Here is a 23,583-nt window from a genome sequence, read left to right as displayed (position 1 = left end):
AGTTTCAAGCAAAATTTTTAATCGTTAAATATTTCATGTTGCTAACTTAAAATTTCTTCGAAATGATGACCTTCAAAAATTTTGTTGTAAACGAGAGACCTCCCTGTAAAAGTCAGGACCAGAATACGATCAGAATTTTACTAGAAAGTAACAATGTTTTTCCCAAATTCCATGTTTATACATAAACTTATCCATAAAAAAAGTAGAAGAAACCTGCACAAGAAATTACTAGAGTTTAAATTTTTATTTGGCTGGTATAAACGACGAAATTCAACTTTTGCTTTCAGCATTGAATCGTCTGATCTAATAACAATAGTAATTTTACGCAGAAGATAACAATTTTTTATTTAAATTCATTACCACAGACTTCCCGTCGGTTGTCGAGATTCATATTCTAAAAAAAAAGAAGATAAATAATTTGAAGCAGTTTATTGATTTCAGATACAAATCGATAAACGAGATAGGTGTAAGCCGTTTCTGCATAAACCTCTGCCTTTTTCGTTTTCGCTTCTACCAACACTAAATCTCGTCACGTTTAAGATTAACAAAAAAAAACAAAAAAAGAAAAAAGAAAAGAAAGGTCAACCCTTCTTCCTGTCCTCGGCATTAAAGACGGAAGAATTTTGAATTTCTCAATTAACCATGAATTATAACTTCAGATTGATAAAAGGTGTTAACAACTTCGAGAAGCAACTTTTCTGTTAACACGTTTATTCGCGATCTTCTTTGAACATGATTTGAGTTTCTTTGAATGACAATCAGATGACACGTCTTTAATAAACGATGACAACTTATAAATACATTTATTACTTAATAAACAAAGCGACAGACGAAGATGTGTTCGACTCCTTATCTCATAACGCTTCAACTTGTTTTAAAACCGTTAGTTTCGTTGGAAGTATCATTTCTATCATTTTCTTTTCCGACAAATTATTAGTTCCGCTTAATTTGCATCAGAACAAAATTGTACACTTTGTATGTCGATAATTAATTATTGTGTAATACTTTATTTTCTCATTAACTCTAGCATGTGTGACCCCACATTGTCGGATAAAATAGAACTGTTGCAGACATAATCTGTAGGAATTTTGTGTCCCTTAGTACTTTGAAAAACTAGTGCCTGCCTCGGAGTCTACTTCTAAGCCTTATAAGTAACAAATCGCATACAGATTATTGCCCATCTAACCTATAAAGCTACAATTGGAAAAAATTAATCGTCTTGCTCTTAAACTATAACATGAGAAAAGGCTGGAATCATATAAAAAGTAATGAGAAAAAGGATAGAAAAACTGCGGTATTTCGCGCCACGCAACTACAATGTTTCGAAGAATAAACATTTTTCACGCAGGAGAAATTAAAAGAATTTTCTTTCAATCGTACAATCCAAGGATTTTACCAGTAACGTAGCTTTTGATAATGGAAATAATGAATAAAAGGCAATAATTCGATCATAAAATCCGAGTTTCGCTAAAATTCAAAGAAAATATGCAGGTGCTTTCAAGTAAAAGAGCAAAACTCGCTTAAACTGTGTATTGCCTACATTCATTATCACTCGACTCTACGTTACCAAGCAATAAATCAAAATTCAGGGCGTTGTTTCAAGATTCTTTTCAAACAAAATTCAGTTTCAATTTTGCAACAATCGTAACGCAACGTGATAAATTTTGAAGTATTACCGCACCTCCGCGTTGAAATTTTCAAATCGATCAAGCCACTATTTGTCTTCTGTTGTGTAGCTTGAGAAAATTTCAAACTCTTCTTTCTGTTTTTATCCTAATACCTCATACAACATTAACATGAATATATTTTTCCCAGAATGCTTCTAGGCCCCGTGGAAAAGCAAATTGGGACACGAGCACAGCTTATACATCGAATTACCTATTGTTTTATCGGAGAATGTTGCAATATTAACACTTCCTGTACTCTTTTACACTCAACAGTAATATGTCCTAGTTACTCAACGATTTTTTCTCTTTAAACAGATTGCATATCCTCTCTTTATTTTCCAAATCCAAAGCATTTTGGCGAGGAAAAATAGAGAAACGATTTTTCCTACCAGCATTTCTGCCACATAATACAGGGCTACTTTTGTAATCAATGCCTCATAATAACCGGAAGGAATTTTACATCAATTCGAATATTCTAGGAAATTTATACTGCACGCCGTCAACGTCTTTTCGTTTCTCTTTTCTTATATCCATAACGATTAACGATTACACTGTTGTGATAGCGACCTTGTGAGGTTATCTACTTTTTTTTGTTATAACAATAATAACAGCGTTTCCGTTTTCGCTGATGAACTAGTCACTCATTATATTCAATTTTAACCGCAGTTGACGGTGTTAGGTAATTAGACGTAGCTTACATTCATGACAATGATACACCCAAGGTATCAGATCTTGTAAAATCGAGATGGCCGCATTTCATCTCAGATTTAGTAAATTATTGTTTTTTTCGATGGTCATGAACCATAATCGCTTGGAAAATGACCATTATTAGGAATCGATGTTCCTAAAATTCTATCGGTAAAAGGCCCAACACACTGTTCAGGAAAACGAGAAAATAAGTGAAAAGCCGGTTTCCCCTTTTAGATCCTCGTTTGTCTGATCTGTGTTCACAGGCTTAACGTAATAATAAATAGCACATATTCTTATAATTATTTCGCGCGACGCAAATGTTGGAGCGCAATTTTCGGTCAGGCGTCAATAAATAAGAAGCGTAAAAATAACTAAAAATTAAAGTTGATTCAAAGAGTTTCTGAAAAGAAAATTAAAATGTTTTAATTAAAACTGAAAGCAGGAATGATGGACCGGATTTTATCTTGCAAAACGTTAGAACATTGGCAAAAATGAAATTTAAAAAGAAAATAAAGTTAATATTCCATGCCAATAAAATCTGGTCCATGGTCTGATAAAATTTTTCAATTATCGTCAATTAGACTTGAAAGTTTAAAATGATATGCGTTCCTCGAATTGAACGCTGTAATTAATTGTTAAGACAAGATACTGGGCCACTGCGCCCACAGTACAACACGATTTATTGACACCCAAGCGATCATCATCTGGTAAGACCAGTTTTGAATTTGAAAATTCTTTTTTGTATTTCTTTCAAAGAAGAGCTTACGAAGATTTCAATAATCAATCGTAGTGTGATTATGTATCAGATCTCGATATACTGCAATCTGCAAATTGACAGTAACAGAGCTGGCCGAGCTGTGTTCCTTCGAATCTTTACTTGTCCATAGATCCATTGATAATGTTATTTTTCACTTGGTGATTGACGTGAATCCCGTCACCAGTGGCGCCTTTGTCCTTTTTATTTTGTGAATTCGTCACGCTGTCTAATCCTAATTTGCTGAGAGTGCGCAGAGCTGTAAGCGCTGCTTGGTCTTGGGAAGCAGTTTTCGTTGCTCCGTGACCATGGCAAACCTGAGGTGGATCCGTACTCAAGGATACGAGAGATAAGTACTCTTTGTAGAGTCCCTGGAACTATTAAAAATTGCGCTATTAATTACGAATTCTTTGAAAATGTCAAGTTTAATAGTAGGCTCGCCACTAAAATGCAAGAAAAAAATTCCCCGGTCATTTTGCGAACATTAAAATATAAATTTCAAGCTTTTAATGTTGGTAATTTTTTTCAAAATTTTAAGTTATCAAACGAGGGGTTGGTCACTCTTTAAATATGATGCAGAAGCCTTCCTTAAATCTTTGCAAAATCGTATTTTTAAATCTTTGTGAGATTTTTGTTAAATCGTTGAATTCTCTCAAATCTGGTGTACAATCAAAAGTCAATTATCAGCCCCTCCAATTAAAACTAAAATGGAAATTACATCAAAGTGCGAAGTATTGATTTTTTCCCTCTCTGAAATCAAGTGATTAAATTTATAAGATCGTTTGAATTTTTTTTAATTTACGTAAAATCTTTGAAAACTAATTGATCTCTTTGTGAACTCTTAAAATCTTTGGAAAATCATTGAAATCTTTTAAATATACCCGAAATCTTTACGTAATATTTGAAATCTTAGTGAAACCTTTGGAAATCCATAAAAATCTTTATAAAATCTTGAAAATATTTTTGAAATATTTGGTATATTTTTTAAATTGTTAAAATCTTTCGGAAATCATTTAGAAAAATTGTGAAATTTTTAGAAATCTATGAAATATTTTTTAAATATTTGTGGAATCTTCGCGAAATATTTGGTAATATTTGCAAAAATCATTAAAATCTTTGTAAAATCTTTACAAAATTATTGAAGTTTTAATAAAACCTTTTAAATCCATGACATTTTAATAAAACAGTTGAACTTACAACAAAATAATAAAATTTTGAACAAAAAACCGATGTATTCTAGACAAAACAGTTCATTTTTCGTCACAAAAAAAATTACTTTTTAACAAAATAAATAAACTTTCAACCAAATAGTAGAATTTTAAACCAAAAAAGATTAATTCTGGACAAAAACTATAATTATTAGAATTCCCAAATAAAGAGAATTAACTTTCAACCAAAAAATAATACTTTTTAACAAAATAGTTAAATATTGAACCAAAAGAGATGAATTCTGAACTAAAATATAATAGTAGACTTTTCAATGAAAAAGAATTCACTTTCAACCAAAAAATACTTTCATGCAAAAAGCTGAATTTTAAATTATGAACCAGAAATATAATATTAGACTTAACTATTAAAAATAATGAACTTCCAATAAAAAAAGGTTGAATTTTCTTATTAAGTTCCATTAATTCGTCAATTTCATTTACAAATAAAAAAATTAAAAAAAGGGAAGTTTTAAATCGTAACATTCAAAATAAAAAAATTAGCATTCACAAATTGTAACGGTCCACAATAATTAATAAGTAAATAATTCAACTATTAAAGCTTCCAATTTAAAATAGTTGAATTTTATTTCAAACACAACAAAATTGGAATATTTCGATTTTAAATAATTTCATTTAACATTGTCAAATCTCAAACGTTTACAATTTAACTGTATAGTTTTATTATGAATCTACTAATTTTAAATAATGTAAAAATAACTTATAAAGCTTCCATCCTAAATTAAAAATTGTTCAATTATTAAGCTTTGCCTTTCAATTTGAAAATCACTTCACTTTAAACAAATATGTGACAAATTCTCTATTCATACAATAAGAAACGTGACCTTATTTTTTGTGAAAATTAAGATAATTTGCAAATACAAGCGCAATATATGTAGCATTATGGAATTCTCTCGAAATTAGAATTTTTCTCAACTCTTTTTTGCACTTCATAAAAGCGTATTTACCTTTTTTTTGCAGATATTATAACCACGAAGTTGCGAATGTTCTTCCTAAAATCTTAAAATATTTACCTTCGGAAAATCGCTAAACTCCACCTCGAAGTTCAACAACTGAGCCAGGTATTTAAGTTGGTCCCTGGGAGAAACTCCCGACGGAATTTGTTGCTGTTGCTGACCTCGAAGCTCTTCGGCAACTACTTGAACACTGGGCCCACTACCTATTTTGGAGTCCTGGCCACCATCCATTAATAGAAGTCCAGGTACCAACTGGCGACCAATTGTTCCTGAAATATTAATACAGATTGTCTATCAAATCACATATCATTTTGTTCAAAAAAGAAGAAATTGGGTAGTTTTTTCACGAAAAATGGGACAAATTAAACATCTATTAGAACATTTAGAAAAGAACAAACTGTATTTTTTATAAAAAATGGTATTAATTTAAAAAAAAAACTTTACACTAATTTTTAATTATTTCTGGAAAAAATTTCGAGAAAAAATAAAATTGGTTAAATAAATAATTTTTACGTATTTTAAATCGTTCTCTTAATAAAGAATATTTCCTCTTCTAAAAAATCCTTCATTCATAATTAAATCGTGATATTAACAAAAATGTACACTGCCCTTCAAAAGTCTGGACTCAGAAAAATCGTTTTCTTTTGTATTTATCGCTTTATACCGGAGCTAAAAAAATTTCTCTTTAAAAGGTTGATTGTTTTCAAAATTCTGTTTAAAATAAGCCCAGGGTGAAGCCAATTTGCCTAGTTTCTACGTAGATATTGCAAAAATAGTGTACATTTCTAGGTTTTCTTAAATTTTCAATAACTTCCGAAATAGTCAACGTTTTTCAATGTTCTTGGGCTCATTTTGAAGTTTTTTTTTCACTGTATCACAATAGCTTACGAGTATGAATCGTAAAAAAATTTCTTTTCGAATTGCAAGAACTTGAAGTTGTAATAAAAAAGTTGGATAAATTTGAAAACATCTTATCTGTAGGAAAATCAGAATAAAAGTTAAATAAATATATATTTTAAGGAAATTACAAAGAAAATTCATGATTATAATATGTTTTATATATTTTACAAAAATGTTTTTGTTACTAAGAATAATATTTTAATTTATCCAACTTTTTTGTTACAAATTCAAGTCCTTGCAATTCGAAAAGAAATGTTTTACGATTCATACTCGTAAGCTGTTGTAATGCGGTGAAAAAAAACTTCAAATTGAGCCCAAGAACATTGAAAAATGTTCTCTATTTGGGAAGTTATTGAAAATTTAAGAAAACATTGAAATTTACACTATTTTTGCAATATCTACTTAAAAACTAGACAAATTGGCTTCATCCTGGGCTTATTTTAAACAGAATTTCGAAAATACCTTTTAAAGAGACATTTTTTCAGCTCTTGTATATTTAAAACGATAAATACAACAAGAAAAAAGCGATTTTTCTAAGTGAGTCCAAACTTTTGCAGGGCAGTGTAATTAAATATTTATGTCCAAGATTTTTTATTTCATCCTTAGTACAATTAATACTTGGAACGCAATTTGGAAACCACTCTTCAATTATCTGAAATTTAAATAACAAATATTTGAAGTTTAAGCGTCTGAAATATTTTACACTAGCAGTAAACGCAAGCGGATGAATCGCGTACTCACGTTCATAGATGTTTATTCAATAATATTTAAAACAAACTATTTAAAATCCATAATAACAAATTTTTTAATATCAAGCCTCTACAAATTTGTGAAAAAAAATCGCTTGAAATTATGCGAAATCTTTTTAAAAACATAAATACATTAAAATCCTTTGCATTTTGTCGAATTATTTGGTGTATTTTGAAACTTGAAATCAATAGAAATCCCTTGAAAATTGTAATTCATATCTTAAAGTTGATTGGAAATCTGTTTAACTCTCTTGAAATCGCAAAAATACATTAAAATAATTATCAATAATTAAAAATTCCTGGGATGTGAATTAAATAAAAATTATTCATTAAATTGCTATTAAAAAAGTTTAAATAAAAAGAGCACATTCCTTGGATTTTTATCTTCCGAAATTAAAATCATAAACTATTTAAAACCCCATAACAAAACCTTTTTCAATATTAAATTGAAATTTTTCTTTCTTTCATATCTCTTGAGATTCTTGTTATTCGTAGAAATCCCTCGAAATAAAATTTAATTCATTCCCTAAACTTCTCTATAAAATTCATTAAAACCCCTTCAAATCGTGAAAATCCATTAAAATATGTAGAAATCATTTGAAATTCCACTAATATAAGTTGTTTATTAAAATTATTCATTACATTTTTCAATTAAAAATATTAAAAATATAAACTTTAAGAAAATCCATAATATGATATTTGTGAGTATTCAGAGTTTTAAACATTTTTGAAGCGAGTTAAATAATTTAGGAAATTATTAATTCTAATTAGTAGGATGTTTGAAATTTTATATTTTCATGGATACCAATATTTTCTACTACCTGGAGATATTAACAATTTCCGTAAATATAGATAGTCACATATTGTTAAATTAGAAATGGAAATATTTTTTTAAATCATCAATTAAACAGTATCTATGTATTTACAAAATTTTAAATGCACTAAGGGAAACTAAAAAGCTGTAACTATTATCATTTTAAAATTAAACCTTTAGGGATGAAACAATATTCAATGAAAAAATGTTTTAATATTGAACTTTTTTAATAAAAAAATATATCATGTTTTTTTGTTACTTTGGCTCTTAAAAAATTAGGTTTCTTCATTTAAGCAAATGTAAGAGAATGAATTTTGTTTAGATTTTGATACAAAATCAAACTTTTAAAAGCTGGATTTTGGTGGTAGATTTTGAAATCTTTTTAAATTCTAGAAATGATTAAATTTGTGTTGAATCGAAAAATTTTATCAGAGATATCATTAAGATTAGAATTCTTAATCTTTCAGAAGAAATTATTTTTGCTACTTTCGAGAGAATTTTGAAAATTCTATAACTTTTAACATTTTTATCGTTAAGTTTTTAAAATCTTTAATATAAAGTGTTTCATATTGTATAACTTAGAAAAAGTACGATTTTAATTTTATATTAATCGATTTGAAACATTTTCAAAATAAAATTTTTAATTATCGCACACTTCTAATTTAAATTTGGCTAATGTAACCATTTTAAGAACTGTATTAAAATATTGCAATTAATTTTTTTCTACCTGCACCTCTTCATACAAAGACAACTATCTATTGAAATCAACTGAAAAATAAAGTTCTTTCATCAGTACAGAACTCTTTGGAAAAATGCAGTGAAAAAGTCAGGTAATAATTTTTATAATGTCTAATATAATGACAATCGTTATTCAAATCTTCCAAGAAAATCGTACTTTAAAACCCTCGTATTTTATTAGAGTTAATTTCGTAAATATTTACATTAAATAGACTCAGCAAAAAATTATTTTGACTTTAAAGGTATATTTAAATCATAAATTGCTTAGTTTGAAATTAGTCAAATTTAAAAAAGTTAAATTAATTATAACGATAATTCTATTATTTAAAAAAAAATCACTACTCGCGGCAGCACATTCTAAGTTTGTAGATGTAAGACAAACAATTATATTTTCAAATATCGTATACTTAAAGAGAAAGGAAAGGGGGAAAAGGGATTTTTTTAAAATAGAGGAAAAACTGTGAACCATGGAATTAAATACAGCTAAAAATTGAAATAAAATGTTAAGTGTACCTCCAGTTGGGTGACTCTGAGTTACGTTGGTTAGATCCTCTCCCAAGAAAGTGACTTTTCTTGGTTTTCCCTCCGAGTTTTCCTTGTCTCCTGTCTTGATTGAGGGCTTGACTGGTTGAGGCTGGGGCTTGCTGTATCCCATAGCAGTCAAAAGAGCTTCGGCAGCAGCTCTCTTCGCGAGTTTCTTATTGGGACCCATTCCTTGAGCTGAGTGTTGACCAACAGTGACCTCCATTATGAACTCTCTGCGCCTTGGAGCACCCTTTTCTTCGATCAAATTGTAAACGGGTTCCTTCTCGCGTTTAGCTTGCTGAATTTGCACAAGACGTGAGATAGGATTCACTTCTTCGACAATCTCCGCTTCTTGCCGCGGTTCCTGGTAGACTTTGATTAAATTCCTCGACTTCTTTTTGGTTGTTGGCGGCTTACGCTTTAGTCGTAAGGTTCTAGCTTGAATATTCGAGGGTATTGCTGGAAGACGTTTCAGTTCCTCTAACATTGACTCCGCTGCCCTCTTCTTCGAGACCTAAAAAGAAGAGAACAGGTTAAAGTTGGATTATAGACATATGTAAACCTAAGTGTTTCCAGGGTGCCTACTCAAATCTTGAAAAAAATTCCCTGACAATTTCAGGTTTTTTCCAGGTTTAACTTTTAGCGAGTCTATAATAAATAATGTGTGTGTTTTTTTAGTTCCTACGAATTTAATTAATAATACAAGACATTCTTGAACATTTTAGCACGATAGATTTATATAAAAAAAGTCAAAATATTCAACTAAAAAAGATAATTTTTCAACTAATTATTAAATAATTATATTTACAGTAAAAAAAAATAATTTTCAACAAATTAGTTAAAGTTACAACTGAAATAGTTAAATTTTCAGTGAAAAAATCAATTTTTAGGCAAAGAAAAAACGAATTTTCAACCAGAGATGAATTTTCAATTAAAATGATGAAACATTAACCACCAACTTAATTTTTAAGAACAGAGAAACTTTTAACCCAATCAATTAAGTCTTCATCCAAAAAATATTAATTCAGAACAAAAAATGTATTAGCTGATATTTCAACCAAAGATTAAAATTTTTAATACAAAAATAATGAATTCAAACGAAAGGAAAGAATTTTCTACGAAATGCATGAATTTTCAACCAGATACTTCAATTTTTAACTAAAAACAGAAAAGTTGAACTTTCGAGTACAAGAAAAAATTGTTTTAAACAAAAGAAAGTGTTATTCAATTTAATATTGCAATTTCAAACAAATTAAATACGCTCTCGAAAAAATTACCTCACATTAAAAAAAAAGCCCCTGTCAATTCCAGGTTTTCCAGGTAGGATAGACACCCTGTTTTCATAAATTTTTTTATAGAAACTTGAAGAAAGTGTTACCTTCTTCGACGACCCTTCGCCCACAGTCACTTTTTCGCCGACCGAGCACTTGGTCATGAAAGTCCGAATGTGAGGCTTTCCACTTTCAGACACAACTTCGAAGGTCACGGATAATCCGCGTTTCAAAGCTGTCTCATGAACCAGCGAAACTGGACTTTTCAATTCAGCATTTGGATCGTCGATGCCGCTCAAAGTTCCATTTTCATTTGGAGCGCAGGTATTGATGATTTCCTCGGGTAAAGGAAGCTTTTTAAGTTGCTCCAAAGCTCGACTAGCAGCGTCGTGGCGAGCTGCTTGTCCAGTCATTCCTCTTCCGATGAATTCTCGTTCTCCGACCTGGTGAAAAAGAAAATATTTTTTTCAATCACAACACTTAATTGACGTATTAATCTTAGTCAGGGCTTCTACGGAAGTTCATTTTCAAAATTCCATGACTTTCCCAGGTTTTACAGGTCTACATTTGAAAAAGTAGAGTCAATTTAATTCAACTTCAACTGGTGACATAAATTTACCTGGAATTTCTGGTACAATTAATAAGTAGATTTAATAGCAATCAAATCAATCCTTACTTCGACCTTCAATGTAAATACGAGTAAGAATTTTTCGTAGGTCTTATGGTCTTCATTATATTAAAAGAATAAAAACGAAATTACGGGAAAGTTTTTTTTATTCGTTACGACAAATGAAAAAAACATTAATAGGACCATTATTTAGGAAATCCATTAGTTATGAGAAAAAATTTTTTTTTAATTTTTGACGTCGACAAACTTCCGAAAGAAAGTTTGGGTACATTCAATTTTTTTTGGCTACGTGAATATTTTGAAATATTGAATTTAACTCTTTGTCTAATCTAGACAATTGTCCTTAAAAATGTACAAAAATCAAGAGTAAATCGTAATCTTTAAATCTAAATCAAGAACGCGATTAAATATTGTGTAGTAGCTGGATTATTTATACAAAATATTTACTTGTGCAATATTAACTTTTGGAAACAAAAAGTCCGAGAATCGTTGTTAACCTTCATTTTTTAAAGCTGTAACCTAAGATTCATTTACATTACATTGAATATTGAGTTCAAATATTGCAACATGAAATTATTTAATTCTTGAGGTTTTCAATCCAAAATTGTTTAATTACAATCGCTATTAAATTCAAATGATTAACTTTTGGCTGCTTAAAGCTTCAAATTATCAAAACATTAGACCCAATTTGAAGCGGTAGCAAAAAAATTCTTTTTTTAACAAAAGAGTTTAACTTTCAACCAAGTAATTTAACTTTCAGTTTAAAAATATGAATTTTGGACACAATATGTGATAGTTGATATTTCAACGATAGAAGATTTTAATTTTCAATTCTAAAATATTGAATGCAACCAAAAAACTGAGCAAAGTTTGGACGTGTGGATTTTACTAAAAATTAAAACAATTAAGACTAGTGAGTGAAAATAATGTACTATAGGGACATCTTGAAAATATGGTACTTTAGGGATCACAATTGATTTGTAAAAAAAATCACGAAGTTAGCGTAATTGAATTTTCTACTTCGTTTTGCAAAAAAAAAGCCAACAAAAAACACGCCATTTTTTCTTTAAAGTTGTATAACATTTGACCTTATTTCTTTCGAAATTCGCAAGAAAACTTAGAAAATGTTTAAAATTAACAAAAAAGTCGATTTTCTTAAAAAAAAAATAAATAAACAAAAAACAGTTATCTTTTTGGTCAATTTTTGTTTGAATTTTTGCGATCAAAACTAAAAAATCTTGTGAGTTTAATGCAGGATAGATAACTTTTGTGGCCAGGAGAATTTTGTTTGAAAAAATCGAATTTCCGTATTTTTCTTGCTTACAAAAACAGATACGAAACAAGGTTTAGAAAATAGTTTGCATTGTGCAAAAAGTTCGACAACATTTTTTTATTCGTTTATGATATCTTGTACCGTTAATAAGAAAAAATTCAATATTTATAAAAAAAAATCTCTTGACCGCAAAAATGGCTTAGCCCGCGTAAAACCTATAAAATATCTTCTATATATAAACAAAAATTTGTATAAAATATATTTTTTACATTCTCATCATTTATGATTGAGAGAGTATTAGAATTGTCGGAAATTTGACATCACACTTTTTCAACGGATTTCCACGTTTCGAGATCCCCTGAATCCGAAAATCAGGTTTTCACGTTGGCGCCTGTCTGTCTGTCCGTCCGGCCGTCCTTAAACACGATGACTCGAAAAAATGAACGAATCAAATTCATTTTTGGCACACTTTTTTCAGGTCCTAAAAGATAGGACGAGTTCGCAAAGCAGCCATTTTTGATAAAAAATACAAAAAGTGAGGGCATTTTGAAAATGTTAGAGACAACATTTTCCTGAATTTGAAAATTCTATGTACGGATATTTATATTATCAAAAAGAACTCGAAAAATGTACAAAATGAAAATAAGTCAAGAAAAGAAAAACATATCCTTTTGAAAGCCCTACAAGATTATCATAACCAATTTTTGGATTTTCTTCAAAAATCGAAAATTCAAATTTTGATTGCACAAAAAATAATGGAAAATAAAAAATTTCATTTTGTGGACAAGCTATGTAGGATACGAAAAAAGATGAATTAACAAAAATGGTTATCCCAAAAAAAGATCTACAATTTCGTTAAGAATCACTTCTTAATAGGACGCCACGATGAGAATGTGTACCTCAAAGCCTACAGAGCTTTGAGAAACTTAATCTTTGACTATACTTAATTGAGTAGACAATTCAGAATATGAAGACGCATATAAATACTGCCATCTAAAGAAATCTTTTTAATAAAGTTTTTTTCAAGCATTCCAAATGCAAAGAATAAATATCCGAGCGCGAAGCGCGAGATTCAACCGTCGCCCGTTTGCCCATTTTCACAGAAATTGTCTATGTTTCTAGTCCTTTAACTGGGTTTTAAAAACTTTGTATATAAATGAACAATTAAAATTTTTAAAATTCGTCCGCTTCACGGGCACATTCTCAAAGCTCGCTTCGCTTGCTATTTTGAGCGCGCCTAGGGCGCGCGACTGTTGGTTCTCGCGCTTCCCTTTCGATAATATATTTATCTCGCGCTCCGCGCTCGATCTTTGTATATTCCTTACACTTGTGCATAGATTTTTTTAAACTGAAGGTCAAAACATCAAAACATGCACTGATATTAAAACAAACGTAGGGTTAGTGATCCAGTGGCTGAACAGTCACCAGTGAATGAACACTAATGCGAAAAATATATAAATATAACCTTTGAAAGTTAATGTCTTTATGAATTTCTATATATTTGAAATCTTAAAGCAATTTTAAAGAGTTTAATATACAATTCATTGCAGTAAATTCTTGTGAATAATTTTAAAATTTTCTTGAATGTGAAGCATCATCGATTATGGTGAGTGATGGTGAGAAAGTCGTCGGCCACTATAAGGTACGTGCCTAAGCAACTCCTCGCTTACACTGCTTTTACAAAAAAATTATTTACCTTTTCTGCATCAAAGTTGTGCTGTTAAAGTTGTAAGATATTATCATTCAATTTCCCACAGGGTTTTTTCACAAAAAGTACGTTTTTTTATTAATAAATGAGTGTTTACCTACTGGATCTTTAAATTGCCCGTGTTCAAGTGAACGAACGCTGTGTTGATTTATTGGAGCAAAACTGTCACCCCGCAGGTCCAGTGAATGAACAGCAGGTTACTGAGACCTGTCTGTTGTTTTTATACATATAAATGAATTTGTTTCAATTAATTTGACTATAAATATCGAAGCTATAAATATAAACTATAAATAGTTATAATTTAAATGTATATTTTTTTGGTTAGAACATCAAAAAAGTACGCACGAACGAAATTAAAGGTAAGGCAACTTTGAAGTTAGAAATTTAATGCTTTTTTTGCATTTAGAAAACGTTTTTTAACTATAAAAAACATTAATTCGTGCTAGGCACTACTTCCTACTAGACAATATATATTTATAAATGTTTACAGAATTTCCATTTTTACAACACTGTGATTTATAATTGTATTTGCTAATTTAACCTAAAGTAACATAGTAAAGTGCTGTATTACAAATGTTATGTGTACTAAAAATCGCAGTTTTCTATTGTAGTCCGTAGATAAGAGTTATCTATTTTTAAACGAAAAGTTGTACTTTTTGTAAGCTTAAAAGAACTGATAGAAATGTTTTAAAAATAAATATTGCAATAAAAAATTAGGAAAAGTTAACCTAGTTCTGTGTTCAACTTTTGTATTCCCTCCTATCTTTATATCTAAATTTCTTTTGGTTTTTATTGAAATAATATATTTAGTAAATTTTGCAACGCTTTCTAATATTTCACATTATTTAATTGCTCATTTTGTAATGCACCCATGTAATTTTATACCTAAATCTTAATTCTAATTTGTAGTGATTATAGTGTTCATTCCGTGGTGCTCTACTGTTCATTCATTGGCTCACAGTGTTCCTTCACTGGCGTTTTCGTTAATTTTGCACTATTTAATTATTTTTTTATAAAGCTTTTTGGTAAAAACAAAATTTGTTTATCGGATTATGAAATTTGAACTCTTAATAATCTATTTTCAAAAGTTTTGTAAGAATAATCAATTATTATAACGTGAACTGGACTAGTTGTAATCAGTGATTTCCTTAAGTGTTCATTCACTGGGTCACTCACCCTAGTATCATTGTCTCTTTTTAAAAAATGCGCATTCTTTGAAAAAAATTTGTTATTAAACATTTTACTACAACTTCTGCTAGTATTGTAAAAACTGAATTTACTCATTTCCAATTTTATTTTTACGATTTAAACGTAGCACATACGGTCTAACATCAGCCTTACCTTTTTTTTAAACTTCTAAATTAAATCCCAACCTCAAGTGACCCACAAAATTTCCATTAACGAGGGTTTGGTGGCGGGAGGGGGGGGGGGCGATTAGTTTTAACCAAGAGTAATAGCTGGTTAGTGTTTTATGCTGAGAAGTTCAAGTAAACTTCAGCGTTGTGCAATTTGAAAAAACAAAAATTGAAAAAAAGCTGTTAAGATTTCTAAGACAGGAAAAGTGTTGAAATCGCCTAAGTTTCATAAAATAATATTAGCTAACGATGTTCCAATATTATATATGAAACAACAAACTTTTTAATGAACAAATTATTTGTTGAAAAAATGTTTTCTATGATTTTCCATAATCATACGTGTTTTCTAGTTACATTGCAAGAAATTTGAACGGAAATTATGATATTAAAAAAATTTCTCTTAAGATTATAATTCTTTATATTATAAACAAATTTTATGAACAAATGCAGTAATCAGGAATTTTCGACAAATGCTCGAATAATGTATTTTTTTATTAAATTTGTTTTAAAAAATCATAAAATTTGTCAACTCATCATGAAGGTTGCCGAATTAATTATGAAGATCCCAACTAAAGTCTGATGTCGAAACAAAAAACAATTTTTCCGTCGACAGATGCCCCAATAATGCATTTTTTTATTAAATTTGTTAAAAAAAATCATAAAATTAATCAAAAAATTATGAATTTTGCTAAAATTGTCATGAAGTTCCCAACTAAAAAGACTGCCATTGAAAAAACCGAATATTTCTGTCGACAAACCCCCAAATAATGCATTTGTTTATTAAATTTATTTAAAAAATCATTAGATTAATCAAGAAATTATGAATTATGCTAAAATTATCATAAATTTCATAATTGAGAAAAATCTACGTAGAAAAAAACGAATATTTCTGTCGAAAAATGCCTGATTACTGCACTTGTACATTAAATTTGTTTATAATATAAACAATTATAATCAAAAGAGAAATTTTTTTACATAATATTGTTTTGATTCCAATTTCTCGCAACATAACTTGACAAAAACGTGTATTTATGGAAAATCGTAGAAAACATTTCTTCAACAAATAATTTGTTGATAACAAATTTTTTGTGTGTATTGTGTAATATTGGAATATCTTCAACTAATGCTATTTTATGCAACTTAAGTGATTTAAACTAATTTCCTGTTATTGAAGAGCACAGGGAACGTCAAATAGAAAAAATCAATTATTTCGTCATATTTGTTTATTTATTAAAAAATTGAACACCTAATTGAAAAATCAAGCTGGAGAACTCTCTTAGAAATCTTATTAGCTTTTTTTTCAAATTTTTTTTTACGAAATCGGTGAAGATTTGTGGGCTGTACGTTATTCTGAAGCAAATAAGTCATTTTGCTTCCCGATGTGCGGCTCCTTTAGGTACGAAACCAAATTTTTTTATTTTTTTTTTTACCAATGTTGTAGGACATTAAAAAAGAAACATTGTCCTTCTCTTGACTTTTTTTCATATCGTGCGTTATTTGGCTTAAAATATTGATTTTCGTGTGTTTTTTGAAATTTTGTAAATGCTATAACTCTGGTAAATTTTGGTGTTATAGAAAAAAGTCATTAGGATAAATTGTTCGCCTGTTTGAATACTATGAATATCTATATAGAACATTTTTGAATTTTGAAAAAAACTGGTCTCAAAAATTTTCAAAATACGTTCACTTTTTGAATTTTCATCAAAACGTGGACATTTGACAAAAACGGGGGGGGGGGGGGGGGGGGTCTAATTTTACACAAATCTAATATCTTCTCTTGACGAGAATGTAAAAATGTTTGTTTTTTCTATCATTCCGTGATAGTTTAATGTCTATGCAGATTCAGATTCATAATAATGGATACAACTCGAAGAATAAATTTAAATGCTAAACAAAAGGTGTGACCTGATTTTGAAACTGTGGACAGAATAGCAATTTATGTTAAAAAAATTGATTGCTCTGCTGCAACTGCAGTTTACCGATAGAAATATTGCATTTTTTTATTTCTATACGGAACGGTACAAGATATCATATATAAGTAGAGAGAATTTTTGTAGAACTTTTTTACAGTGAAAACTATTTTCTTAACATTTTTTCGTATCTGTGTTAAGCAAGAAAAATACGAAAATTCTATTTTAGGAAAAAAATGGTCCTGTCCACAACATTTGTTTAGCCTGCATAAGACTCACAAGATATGATAGTAAATTTTTTTGTTTAAACTGACAAAAAATATAATTGTGTTTTTTTTTAAGAAAATCGACTTTTAATATTTTCAGAAAAACCGCCGCCTTTTTGTTAATTTAAAATATTTTATAAATTTTCTCGCGGATTTCGAAAGAAAGAAGGTGCAAAGTTATATAACTTTAAAGACAAAAGTTTTTTGTTGATAGAAGCAAAAAATTCAAAGACGCATAACTTCCTCCAATCATTTCTTCTATGTTTCATGACGTTCAGATTGTCATGTATCAACAGTGTTAGTAAAGGAAAGATACCAACCTTTAAAGTGACGAGGTAAAATCCCTGGGGTTCAGGATGGTACCCACGATTGTAAGTTGGATAACGTGGATTAAACATCCGAGGAAAGCTACCAAATCCATGAGTAACAAATTGTTGTGGGGCTGCTGGTGGAGCATGCCTGAATGTGTACACCGTTGGTTCGCCTCTTTTCATGGCCAGAGCATTAAGCTCCACTGTCGGCGGCAAGTGACCTACAATAATTATTAAATCAATTTACCCAAAGGTTTCTAGAAACACAAGAATTTATACAGAATTCTACCAGAATTCAACTGGCATTCATTTTATATTATTGAAGGCTCGAATCAGTGACCAAAAGTAAATAGTTTCTTTTAAATAGTTACTCGTTACATTTATCCAGAAACAGTAACTATTAAAATCGTTATCTTTTCTTAGTTAAATTCGAAAATATTTCACAAGACTCTTTTTTATAACAATCAATTTAATTGATTTTGCAAATATTTAAAAAAATATTTTTACTAATAAAATTATGGCGGCTAGTTTTAGAAAAAATCTTTATAATAGCAGGAATCATATTAAATTCCCTTGAAAAAAGTGAGTCACCTATATTTAAAAAAATCATGCTACACTCGAAAAATAAAAAATAAACATGAATTAACTAAAATTCGAGTGCATTTAGAGGAATCATTTAGAAGCCCATTCGACAAAACTCATAAAAAGTCATAGCGAATTCTTTTCAAACTCAAAATATCCCAATTATTCCACAGATTTCATTAAACCGGAATAAATTTTTAGGAATTCAAATAAATGTAAAAAATTCTTAAGAATTCAAGGTGAGTTTAAAAGACTTCAGGGCAAATTAAAAACAAAAGAAAACAAATTGTTAACTTTTAATTAATTTGAATATAATTGTACAAAATTTTTAAAAATAATAATTTTCCCATCGAATTAAGTAAATTCTGAATGAACACAATTCCACAGAATTCAACATTTTAAATAAAAACTAACTAATTAAATTAAATTCGAGTGATTTTTAAGAATTATAAGGGAAGTGAGAAGAATTCCACAAAATTCACAAAAATGCAACTGAATTAAAAACCGTTAAAAATATTTGAAACGTTCATTAAAATCATTAATTTTTCAACACATTAAATCCAAGGGAATTCAAAAGAACTTGTCAGAGAGTCCAAAAATTCAAGGTGAGTTTAAAAGACGGTAGGTCAAATTTAAACAAAAAACTAAAAAAGTATAATGAATTGAGTGAATTTAGAAAAATTCATGTAAATTCATAAAAATACAAGTAAATTCAGAAAATTTCAGGGTTAATTTAAACATTTATGTAAGAATTTAAAAGAATTCAGGATAAATTAATAGGAATTTTGTGTAAATTCCAAATCAATTGAAAAAATCTAAATTATTTCATTTATTTCAGTCAAATTGGATTGGATTTAAAAGAATTCAACGAACTTCATACGAAATCACGATAAACTAAAAATAATAATTAAAGTAAGTAAAACACCATTTTTTTAAATCCCTAAAAATTCGATTAAATTCAGACGAATGGGAGTGAGTCGAATTAGTGGATAAGAATCCGATAAAATGAAGTCTTGAGGATGAATTGGAACAAATGAAAATCCAAAGAAGATCAATTGAATTCAGTGGATTTGAAAGGAATTTAAAGGAATTCAGTATTAATTCAAAGGAATTAATAAGGATTTAAAATGATTGGATAAAATACCTAAGTATTAAAGGTGTGTCGAAAAGACTTCAGGTAAATTAAAAAAACACACAAAAATATTCTAAAATCCACTTAATTGGATGGGTTTGAGTGCATTTAGAAGCATCGAAGTGAATTCAAAAGAAATCAACGAGCATTAAGAATTCAAAAGAATTCAGTGAAATTATTTCAATAATTTTAGTAAAATTAGAGTGAACTTAAAAGAATTAAGGGCAAATTCCACAGAATTGAAAATGTTAAAAACCAAAAAATAAAATCAAGAGGTAATAAGAATTCGATGGAATTCATAAAAATTTAAGAAAATTGAAAACAATACAAAAATATTTTTTAAATGCATTAAAATCATTAAATTTTGAATAAAGCGAGCAAAATTCAAAGGAATTCAGAAGAATTTATTTACATATCTAAGAGTTAAAAAAATTCACGTGAATTTAGAAAAATTGAAGGATTAATATAAAAAAAATTAGATAGATCCTTAAGAACGTACACGAATTCAGGGTAAATTAATAATAATTGTTGGCGAATTACAAATAAAGTGAAAAAATTTGTAATATTCAATTGATTTCAGTCAAATTGTAGTAAATTTAGAGAAATCAAGGGATATCAAGAGAGTTCGATGAAATTCATACGAAATCAAGATAAATGACAATTTATTCAATTAAATAGAACACAATTTTTAAAACCCACAAAAAATCCGTTGCATATAATTAGTGAATAATAATCCATAAGAATTCAAGCTGGATTTAAAAGTCTTCAGGGTGTATTAAAAAAAATCCAAAAAAAGGTACATTGAATTCAATGGATTTCACGGGATTTTCAAAGCATTCAGAATGAATTCAAAAGAATTCAAAGGAATTGAAACAAAATTCAGTAAAATGAAGAAATCATTGGGTTGTCTTTCACAATGTATTGAAAGAAGTAACTATATTGATTATTGTACTAAAGAGTGATATGAAAAAATAAAAGTGACTAAAAGTGAATTTCAATCTAAGGCTTTAACATGTAGGGTTGTTTATCATCAAAATTTAGGAATAAAATGATAAAATTACCGGAAGTAGAAGGACATTTTCCTGGGACCCTCATTGCTCTGGGGGGTTTGGGTGGTGGTTGCCTGTACCAAGTTTTTGTTAAAGCTTCACTGGCTGCACTATGTTGAGCTTTTTTTATACTGGGACCTTCAGCGACGTATTCTTCTTCACCCAATTTCAATGTGACTGTAAATCTTTTTTTATGGGCAGGCCCCTGTTCGTTGGTTAATCTGTACTGATGTTGTATCTTGTTAAATCTAGCCAGCTCATTTACTAAGCACATAGGAGTTTTTTCTTTCATGTTTGCCAAATTTAAATTCGTCCCGTTGGCATGATTCTGATTTAATTGGTCATCGATAGACTCCTCAATTATTCCCTCGTTATTCGGGGATTTGTTTTGCTCGAGGTTTCCTTGTTGAATGTTCGGTTGATTCTGAAGAGTCATTGTGTTTAATTGATCCTTCGACAACGTCATTGGCAAATCAACATTAAGAATGGCACCTGTATAAAGTACATAATCTTCAAAAACCGGAAAAATAAAATCAAACCAAATTTTATTCATTTGAAGAAAAATTTTAATAATTTTACAAGTTTACGTGCGTGCATGCATAAATATTTATATTATCACAGATTTATATTCAATAGAACAAACAAGATAAAGCTGGAAAAAATCTTATAAAAATTGCATTGTGATTAAGAGCGAAAATAAAATAAACAGGAGAAATAATGAGAATGAGTTGTGAAGAAACTAAATAATAACAATAAAAAAAAGTAAGAAGAAAATTGAAATTTGATAATCTCCGAAAAATGTATAGAAAATTGCTTTTATATCTCGAATGTTTGGATATCTTTGGCAATAAGTTTCATTGTTAAAGAACATCTGGATTATGAATAAACCACAGACCTTCGATGCAGCCTGTAGGCCCAAAAAATTCCTCCCAACTGTCTGGAGGATTAATGAATTCGACTTCGACTTTTCCTGCATTGCTCCCAACCAATAGCATCATTATACTTGCCAGTACTACAACGCGACGTATCGCTAACAAAAATAAAAAGTACCATATTTACTTTGAAATGATATAGTTCCTTGATTATACTTCTTTGATAAAACAAGCTTTTGAAATATTTGTTTTTGGGTGTGGGATTTTCTCACTTTTAAATAATTTCGAAAACTTCAAAAAAAATTTATAAAAGAATTTGCGTAAAATTAATTCCATTGTTCCGGAATTTTTTAATCATGGAAAAATATCATAAACTCAGTTTTTTCACATGTGACCTATTGCGGAAGTCGATAAGCCTGTTTGAATCTTTTTGCAAGGATTCTATTGACTTGGAATAATGTATTAAGTAGAATAAGTAAATTTCTGTGTCTAATATTTTCTAAGATTGAAGATATAAGCAACTAAAAAATTCATTATTACACTAATTTCAAAATATTATGTATAAACATTTTTGAAACAATAATTAATAATGTCGTAATCCTAGCAGTTTCAAAAATGAAAATATATCGTATTTACTGAACAGGAATTAAAATTGTATTATTTCTTCATAAAAGCGTTTAAAATCAGATAATTTTAAATTTTTTAATCAGAAGCTCTCAAAGTAAAACATTTTTAGATTAAATTTTGAGAAGTGCAAAATTTGGCTACGAAGCAGTTGAATTGTATCATTCCTAATACAAAGCGTTTAAACTTGAACATTTTTATTTTGAATTAAATGATTTATAAACTGAATGATTCAAAATTAATACTTCGAAAATAGTTGGACAATTTCAAGACGTTAAAAATGTAAAAGGGTGGCCGCTTTAACTACAGAAAAAATGCCGGTCATTTCTCGATTCGCAGACACTTTTCACGATCAATAAAATTGCAAAAATCAAACTTTAAATCTAAAAATTTCTCCATTTAAGAAAATAAAATCTGAGTCGCAAATAATTTTAAGTAATTCCAAGCCAGAAATATTAATAACTGAACGATTACATTTTAGTTATAAGCACTTCTTAAATTAAAAGTAAAATGAATTTTATTTTAGGCAGTTTAAAAATCCTGAAAATCTTCAAAATTTTGATTTTAAATTTTGGAACATCTACATGCTGTTTTTAATTTTAAAAAATTTTTATATTATTTTGGAATTGTTTCCAGAACTTCTAAGCATATTTTTCAATGATTCAAATTCTTTTCCACAATTTTTTAAATGCTGCAAAATATAAATATTTTCTTTAAATCTTCCAGATTCATTTTTTAGAGTCTTTTTAAATATACTCTTCAAATTAATTTATCAAAATAAAAACATATTCAATTATCATAGGAATCTTGAGATTTTTTTTTATTCTTTTGAAGTTTTTCAAAATTCTTAAAAACCTACTTAATTTTGCGTTCGAAATCTGTTGGGCTATTTTCACCGAACATTCAGTACAAATAGCCAGATTTTGTCGGTATACGTAGAAACTTTCTTGAAATTATTTGAAAGCATTTCCAATTTTTAATTGATTTTGAATCATTTCAGACCCTCTAAATATCTCTTCAACTTACTCTTTTTTCTAGGAATTATGGGTATTCAATGTTTATTCTACATCAAAATTCAACAATTTCACTTGTAACTTAAATTTTCCTAAATAGAACAATTAAAATTGTAACGTTCAAAAAATTTTTTTGTCTAGTTTAGAATATTTGATTTATAATTATTGACTTTAAATGAACAGACAAATATTTTTAAATATTAAGCAATTTTTTTTTCTTAATCACAAAATTTAAATTATCAAACTTTACTCGAAAACAATATTTCAAATTTAATAAAATCTTCTAATTATGAATATATTATTTTGAACCAGTTTAATTTTTATCGTTGCAATCTGAAAATTCTTAAATTTTAAACAGATTCCAAGTCGTCATGTAAAATCAAATATTCACCTGTTAGTCCTTAATGTACAGTTCAATTTTGAAAAATAATTATAATTTACATTCACAGTTGGTAAAATAAAATTTCTTTTATTCCAAAATTGAAGATTTAAAACGCTTCTAATTTTTGATTGTGTAAGTCTTCGAAAGAGCATTTTAAAATTCTTTAAATGAAAAATATAGGCTTGAAA

General features: G+C 28.7%; 1 protein-coding gene across 2 annotated transcripts in view; it reads right to left on the bottom strand.

Annotated features, from left to right (window-relative positions):
• Positions 1 to 414: 414 nt before the first annotated feature.
• LOC117168566 (double-stranded RNA-binding protein Staufen homolog 2) overlaps positions 415 to 23,583 on the bottom strand; it is a 34,605-nt gene continuing 11,436 nt past the window's right edge. Inside the window, exons 3-9 of one of the 2 annotated variants that reach the window (XM_033354316.1) lie at positions 21,400 to 21,534; positions 20,517 to 20,996; positions 17,751 to 17,962; positions 10,398 to 10,733; positions 9,008 to 9,533; positions 5,351 to 5,562; positions 415 to 3,488 (exon numbers count right to left, since the gene is read on the bottom strand). In XM_033354316.1, coding sequence (XP_033210207.1) covers positions 3,231 to 3,488; positions 5,351 to 5,562; positions 9,008 to 9,533; positions 10,398 to 10,733; positions 17,751 to 17,962; positions 20,517 to 20,996; positions 21,400 to 21,534 — 2,159 coding nt within the window. In that variant the 3' untranslated portion in view covers positions 415 to 3,230. The remainder of the gene's footprint in view (positions 3,489 to 5,350; positions 5,563 to 9,007; positions 9,534 to 10,397; positions 10,734 to 17,750; positions 17,963 to 20,516; positions 20,997 to 21,399; positions 21,535 to 23,583) is intronic. The other variant, XM_033354317.1, reaches the window with a different exon arrangement.

Source organism: Belonocnema kinseyi, chromosome 2 (genome assembly GCF_010883055.1).
Source record: "Belonocnema kinseyi isolate 2016_QV_RU_SX_M_011 chromosome 2, B_treatae_v1, whole genome shotgun sequence".
Classification (NCBI taxonomy): Eukaryota; Metazoa; Arthropoda; class Insecta; order Hymenoptera; family Cynipidae; genus Belonocnema; species Belonocnema kinseyi.
Note: the sequence above shows the minus strand (reverse complement) of the source record. Positions and strands in the feature narration are given on the sequence as shown.